Consider the following 8,002-nt stretch of genomic DNA (forward strand, 5'->3'; position numbering starts at 1 on the left):
ACTGAGCCCTGGGGGACTCCACTACCCACCTCGCCCCAGACATATGTTATTTCTTCTCATCTTTGATTTTTTTTTTTCTCTTTTATGGCCTGGCAAGCCTGCTGCCATGATAGAAGGGAAAACCTACCATACCATTCCCTCACTAGATTTCAAATCAATGGAGAGGCTATACTCAAACTTATCCCTCAAGACTTGTGGAATATTCTTCTCAAAATTAATGATTTGGGTGAGGGGATGGAAAGCTCAGTGATTAAGGTCATGGATGATACCAAGCTGTGTAGAAATACAGGCACATCAGAGGATAGGGTAAAAATCCAGGATGACCTCAGCAGACTGGATTCATTGGTGGAACAGAATCAGGTGAGGTTTAACAGGAAGAAGTGTAAAGTCCTTCATCTGGGTAGGAAGAACCCTTACCATAACTACACGAAGTCTGGTGTTCCAGCATCTGAATGAGACCTGGGGGTCATGATCAACTGGAAGGTGAATATGAGCCAACAGTGTGATGGGGCTTCCAGAAAGGCAAATAGAGCTCTGGCATGCATCAGCTGATGTATTGCTGATTAGATCCAAGGAGGTGCTCCTCCCTCTGTTTGGTGTTGAATGAGGCCTCAGCTGGAGTACTATGTCTAGTTCTGGGCACTGCACTTCAAGAAGTTTATGGATAAGCTTGGGAAGGGCCACTTGTATGGTCAAGAGCATGGAGGATAGACCCTATGGAGAGAGACTCTGGGAACTGGCCTGTTCAGTCTGGGTAAGAGAAGGCTGAGGGGTGATTTGATTGCTGGCTATAAGTATGTCAGGGGTGAGCATCAAGATCTAGGGGAGCAACTCTTCAGGAAGATACTTCAAGGGAGGTTGAGGACCAATGTGCATAAGCTAATAGAGGGTAAATCCAGGCTAGATATAAGAGAACTTTTTTTTTTCTCTGTAAGGGTTACCAGAATCTGGAACACCCAGCAGAGGTGGTGCAGGACCCTCTTTGGAGGTGTTCAAGATGAGGCAGGACAGACACCTTGTTGAGCTTGTCTGAGCCGAATAACTTCCTGCTGACAGCAGGCTACCAGACTTGATATTACAGGTCCCTTCCAGTTCTGTGCTTCCATAACCCCATAAGATTGGACCCCTAATATAGTCCATGACCTGTTGTGACCTATTTATAAAACTTTTCTAAATGTATTGTCTCAGATAGTTTTAATTTAAGATATGTTAAAGCTCAAAGATGGCATCATGGAATAGGGATTATAACTTCTAATTATATACTATCTTTTTATACAGGTTTTTTTTAATTTAAATTAAAACATGAATTTTAAATTTTAAAAAAAATCTTTTTTTTCTTATTTAAAGAAAATTGTTGGGGGTTTTTTTTTCTAATCCACCCTGACGCACTGTATTTTTCCACTTTCTAAGCTCTCCATGTCTTTCTATTGTGAGCTTCTTGGAGCAGGAAGGCACCCTGAATATCTGTAAAACATCTACTGCCCATTATGTTAGCATAACTAATCAAAATGCTCAACTTCATGTTTGCTATGAAGAATAAACAAGTCTAAACAAGTGCTAATCATTTTAGAAGCAAATGCATCTCAATTTTCTGTGTAGGTGGATGAATAAAAAAACAGCATATCCTTTGCTGTTAAGGTCTATTCTGGCTAAGTGTTGCAAAAAGATCACAGATGCTTTCTGCTACATATAATCTTCACACTGACATACTACCATTTTAATATTTTTATTGAAAAAATTCAAGAGTAAAATGTAAACAAGAATAAATGAAGTGTATTAAGCTAGAAACTGATTTACGATGTGAAACCAGTAATGTTCTGGTGCTTCTACTTGCTAGTATCAAAACAGATCCCTTTTCACTTGTCTGATTTCCTTCCAACATTTTTCCTTGCTTGAAATGCTTTAAACAGCAGTCGCCTGACTTTTCAAACACTGCACGTTCAAGCAAGTTGTACTGAACAAATACGTGCCTTTCCAAAAAAACCAAACTTTGCCTCCAACAGCTTTTTAGCAAGTTTTTATTTTAGCAAGAAGATATAAAATTACCTGTTTATCATGTACATAACTTTGTTCTTGTAGTTCAATATGAAGCAAGTCCTTGTGTGTCTCGGTCATCTCACACTTCGCTGTCTCCATCAGTCAGCAGTGAAAAGCATCTGTCTAGCACAGGAAACAGGAGAAGCAAAAGAAATGCATGTAAAAAAATATGCAGGTAAATTGCCTTAATTCATAGGTGCAGTATGTGCTGAATTGAGAAGCAGAACGAAAAGGCTACCCTTTGCTACTCTTTTGCAATGTGTATAGAGTGCATCTCCTTGTATAAAAAGTGAGTTAGTGATTTGGTCTAGTTTCTAGCAAGCAAGTAAACAAGCTGCCATTATGTATAGGTTCCTTTCTGAAACTTCTGAGGGTAAATAAAGCCTTGAGATTAAAAAGGTTGAGATTAAAAAGTTTGAGAGATCCTTCATGCTGATCTTGGGTTATTATGGTAGCCATTTGGTTTCTGGGATGTTTCTTTTTCACGGTGTCTATTGGACAAGACAGAAGGCTAAACATTTTAGTACTGCCAGATTTGCTTTTAGCTTTTTACTTCATAGTGCTCTGTCTCCAGGAGTTGTGGAATGTATGGGTGGAACAGACGTGGATGTCCAAAGCAAAGCCATGAAGTGTAAAAACCTAACTTCAAGGGTTCACCCTATTATATTTTTTTTTCTAGAATTCCTTATTTCTCTTGATAATTCCTGACTCCCCTTTTCAGTGTCTTTCCCCCACTTTTTAAAAATAATTTCAGTAACTCAGATCAAAACAAAACACCCCCCAACTTTGTAGCATCGAACATTAAATCAGTTACTTTAAAGCATATTGAATTGTTCCTAATAAAGGAATCAGCTTATTTTTATTAGTGTTGCATTTTTTTCCTCTTCAGTTTTTGTTTCATTGGTCTCAAGAAATAATCTAAAATAGAAAGTATAAAAGGATACAAATTATAAAGAGAGCAGTATTTGGGGATTTTTTTTCCTTTTTTGCTCTTTCAATTGCTTTTTTTTTCTTAAAATGTTCACCTTTTTTCAGGGCCGAATCAGGAAAAACTGGCTGTTTCTCTCCAAAGATTAGCCGAAAAGAAATGGTTCGCAGATCCTTACGTTTGAAGTTCAGTCTGGGAAAAAGCAACAAAGATGTAGTATGTTAACTTTTCCTATCCTATTCTTGTCAACATATTCTAGGGAATGTTGTCAAGGAAGAGAGAGTACTGTTCTTGTAGCCTATATAATGTAAAGAGGTCTACGTTGTTTAAATAAGGAGGAGAGAGAAGTTCCTCTGTTCTAAAATTTTGCATTAATAAATGTTTAAATGCAAGTTTTCACAGTTGCTATCAATGGAAAAACATTCTTTGAACTATAAACCTGCATTTAATTTGGATCTAGAAATCAAATTTAAGTTTTGAATAATGTTATGTTCAGTTTTTAAAACTTTTTGTGTTTGTTTTGTTTTTTTCCACTTTCAAGGTGAATGTTGCAAGTGGATGTCCAGCTGTACGCAGGTCTGAAAACATTGGCTGGCGACTTGCAAATCAACAAGATATGGAAAACAGAGTTGAAGATTCAAAGTCAGAATTGCTCTTTGCCTCAGGTGTTAGTGAAAAATTTACAAAGAAAGGTAAAAGTTATTAGAGAGAGCTTGCTGATGGCCATTAGAAACAGAATTTAAGTGATCTTAAAGGTTCCAGAGGGAAAATAGCCAGACAGAAAATAACGGATAAATTGGGTAACGGGGAGAAGTTAGTTGTAATTACAAATTTAAGTAACTGCATTTTTATAGTACCTTGCTTTACTGATAAGTCTTACTACACTAGTATTCTAAAGTCTTTATGTAAAAGACTTTCATCTCTGGATATGTAAATTAAACAAAGTACTTAAATGGAGAATGATGCAACTTCAAATTCATTTATTATAACTGGATTTATTGGCAAGATTCTTGTTTTATAGTTTTGTTAATGTTCTATGAATAGACTAATGTTAAACACATTTTTAAAAATAATTTTATTATCAAACTTCTCTTAAGGTTCAAAAAATATCAGCAAATCTGAGGAAAACTTACTAACACCAAAGTGTCATGATAAAGTAAGTTATCGAATGTCATGGAATGGACCCAGTAATGCAGATTCTCAAGGGACCAGCAACAGTGAGACAAATCTGATGGGATATCCTGAAGCAGAGACCTGTTCTTCAGAACCTGTTCTTGTAATTGGAAAGCCACCTGTCATTCCAGATGATTTGAGATCTACTATTGTAAATAAGCAAGATGTCAGTCTAAGAGAATTTTCACTTTGTGAAGATGAGAACTTGACTGCAGAAACATTACTGAAGATTAAAAAAGCATTTTCTGACTCTGGAAGTAATCTTCACAATCTGATAGCAGATACAAAGTCTTCACTATTGGAACTAACAGAAGAAAGGTTAAATGAAACTCCTCATCTCACAGGGTTAAGTCCAGTGAAAGAACAGTTAGCTGAAGTTTCAAAAAATCTGGCAGTTGAAGAATTGAAGGATAAGTTTGAGTCTTCTACCACTGGCTGTCATCAATTGAGGCCAGTTGTAGAGAACTGTTTCCACAATTCTGTTGAGATTGAGCTTCAGACTCAGAAATTGGAGACAGAAAATGTGCCAGAACTTACTGTGTCTCAGGTAATGACTAGTGAGGGCAAGCTGAATTTTCAGGGAAGCCTCTCCAAAGATAAATTACATTCACTTGGAAGAAAAGGAGGAGGAGTAGAATTGGAACAGTCACAAATATTTGAAGGCTATGAGCTTAAATACTGTAATTCAGAGAGAGAATCTGTGAAATCTATTGCTGGGGTACAAATTCCTGCTTCACAGTTACTTGGGTCCAGAAATAAAACTGGAAAACACGGTGAACAGACCAGAAGTTATGATAAAACTACACCAAAAACTTTACCTGCTTCTGATCTGGGGAGGGTTTCTGACCACATACAATGGTTCAATAAGCTTTGTTTAAATGATCCATGTTCTGCAAGCAAAGCTAAGCCACCCCTCAAGTTTCAACGTACTCCTGTCCGCCAGTCTGTAAGAAGAATGAACTCCCTATTGGAGGCCAGCAGTCAGTCTATAAATTGTAAATTGGCAAAACCTAGTGATGCTTATTCTCCACTTGCTAAATCAGTGAGCTATGATTCTGCACTGTCCTCCTGTCTAGAAGAGTCCTCTAAGAATTCCACAACATCATCATCCAGTTGTGAAACTGTACATCAAGTCCTCATGTCATATAAAGAGATGGATTTAATTCCCAAATCTCATTCCAAACCATTAAATCCAGTAGAGAAAGACGGTGTTTCTGTGAGAACTGTTAGAAGCTGCAAACAGAAAGTGACTGTTTTAGAAGACCTAACTAATCAGGAAGTGTCAAAAGCTGCTGTCAAACTGAGTATAAATACAAACATTATTGGTGCTATACCAGATAAAAATATCCTTACAAAAAGTGCTACTGGAAAGGCTCGGTACAGGGGATCTCCAAAGAATCCAATATCAAAAGCTAAACTACTTCCATCTACTAAACCTGTAGACTTATAGGTATTAAAAATTGGCATTTGAATTGGTTAACTAGAATGTCTTTAATGTTCTTTGGGAAAACTAAGTCTAGATGAACTCTAGCTCTGAATTCTTTTGTATAATGGGATTTTTAATTTTAATTGTTTTTAATTTGGTATATGTTTAGATTTGTGCAGATGTCATTTAATTGTATATCAATACAATCTGGGTATTTTCCATTTACTGTAACTTTGACTACTAGTTGTCTGCTATTCTCAATTGACTGGATTCTGAAAAACCAAGAGTCTAGCTTAATTTCTAAACCTTTTAAGTTGTAATTGTTCATGGAAGGCCATCTCAAACCGTGTGGGATGCATCCTTTTAGAAGTAGGCAAACCAATTCTTGCAGTATCCAGACAAGTGTAGTATTTTATTTTAAGAAACTATTACCAGAAGTTTTTAAAAACCAAAATCAGTGCGCGCACACAAGAAAATGGCTCACTGCTATCTATCAGGATGTGTGAAACTCATTTATTATTGCTACTTCTAATTGTGTGTGTGTGTGTGTGTGTGTGTGTGTGTGTGTGTGTGTGTGTTTTTTAAACACTACAGTGACTAAATAGCAGTATTCTAGCTTCGGCATTGACCTAGACTTCACTACTGCTGATTTTACTGTGGCATTTTTCAATAGGTGGATACATCTCTGTCCTCACAGTCAGGTTTCTATGTACACACCAGTTGCATCTATCTGTGCATGTGCAAATGAGAGAAGTAGTTGAGTATATAGGAAATAAATAAGCAGAATATGTGCTTAATATTGTATCCCTAAAAACACGGATGTATCTTTTGTGCCTGTTACCTTCAGTTTCTGTCAGTGGTAAAGTAAGGTTTTATGTTAATAGATAATATGCTGGTCTTAACTTATTTTTCTAGAGCAAAGAAATGTAGCTGATCATATGATACAAAAGTAGATTTAAGACGATGTCACTGAAATAGTGAGACAAATGTAAAAAGCCATACTGTGTTTAAAACTTCATTTGCACAAACAAATGTTTACATCTGTCTTAGAATTTAAACTGTTTACATGTGATCCATTGTAAAATTATTTAAAACTAAAAATCTTGAACTATGACAGTTACTTTCTATGTATACAGCTTGCTTGTTGGCAGGATTTAAGAGCTGAAATCTTTGCATAGGTACTTTCTTTTAGTATAAGTTTGCTCATCCTATTTGGGTTTTGTAAATGTTCTCTCTACAGTGCTTTTATACCTTGCAGCACTAATCTCTAATTTTGTGTAGATAAATGATCAATGACAGCTGGAATTCAGATTTTTGCATAAGAGGTTGCAAACTCCACCACTTTCACCAACCCTCTGAAACTACCAGAAAATAAAAATTCCATGCTTCTAATTCTTCATACTTCCCAAAAGCAAGCTCAGAGAGGTTCTTAAATTATATGTTAATATCCAAAGACTTGTGCTGTGTTGGGCAAGGAAAGGAATGTCTTTCAGACTTAATGGACCCCCTTACTCTTGGTGCATGTGGGTATGCGCGTGCACGCATCTAGAGACACTTTGCTATACCACACACACACTTCTACTAACAATTCTAGTATGAACTAATGGGCAAAAACATCTACAAGCCATGTAAGTTGCAGACACAAAGAGCCTTTGGAGGTCAAAATTCAATATTGATTCTATTCAGAAACTAATACCATGTCAAGACTGCTCATAGACCATACATGTAATAAGCTCATACAGTAGAGTGCTGGTATACTCTAGGGTTGGATAGAAGCTTAAGCCAATATGTAGAATACAGGTCTGTGAAAATGCAAATGGATGGCAGGGAAGATCGGAGGGGGTTAGGAGTTCATGCATGCGAGACAGGTAGGTAGGTGGGTTGTGATGGGGTGGAGAATGGACAAGAGAGTAGAATGTTGACCATTGGTAAAATATAGAGGTTTACCTGGGGTTATTGGTTGGCAGGCAGGTTGTAATGTACCATAAATCCAATATCTATATTTAGTTCATGATTTTTTTTTTTTGCATCCAATAGTTTCATGAAGTGAAGTTTGTAGGCATGTCTACAAAAGGTATTTTGTAAATTCCCTTTGAGGATTAGAACTGAGAGATTGGTGAGTGGTTGTCTTGTGAGAAATGTGCACCCACAGGTAATTGGGTATTTTTATCATTCATAGATTTTTCAGTGTGTTCATTCTGATACTCAGTTGTTTGGTTTCTCCTACATAGCTTCCATCAGGGCATTCAGTGCCCTGGATGAGATGCATTACATTTCTGGGGGTGCAGGTATAAGATCCAGGAATGGTGATGGTTCTGTTGTGGGAGCAGTGGATAAGTGTTGGCAGGCTTTACATTTGTCCTGGCATGGCTTGGATCCATTCAGTGTGCTTTGGGCCATAGAAAATTAGAGTTGGAAGGGACCTCAGGAGGTCATCT

General features: G+C 37.0%; 1 protein-coding gene across 2 annotated transcripts in view; it reads left to right on the forward strand.

Annotated features, from left to right (window-relative positions):
* ARHGAP11A (Rho GTPase activating protein 11A) overlaps positions 1–6,984 on the forward strand; it is a 23,288-nt gene extending 16,304 nt beyond the window's left edge. The window contains exons 9-12 of one of the 2 annotated variants that reach the window (XM_019518960.1): positions 2,077–2,212; positions 3,073–3,181; positions 3,507–3,657; positions 4,063–6,984. In XM_019518960.1, the coding sequence (XP_019374505.1) occupies positions 2,077–2,212; positions 3,073–3,181; positions 3,507–3,657; positions 4,063–5,588 (1,922 nt within the window). In that variant the 3' untranslated portion in view covers positions 5,589–6,984. The remainder of the gene's footprint in view (positions 1–2,076; positions 2,213–3,072; positions 3,182–3,506; positions 3,658–4,062) is intronic. The other variant, XM_019518961.1, reaches the window with a different exon arrangement.
* Positions 6,985–8,002: the final 1,018 nt, after the last annotated feature.

This window comes from Gavialis gangeticus, unplaced genomic scaffold (assembly GCF_001723915.1).
Source record: "Gavialis gangeticus isolate Ggan-Ray unplaced genomic scaffold, GavGan_comp1, whole genome shotgun sequence".
NCBI classification, from domain to species: domain Eukaryota; kingdom Metazoa; phylum Chordata; order Crocodylia; family Gavialidae; genus Gavialis; species Gavialis gangeticus.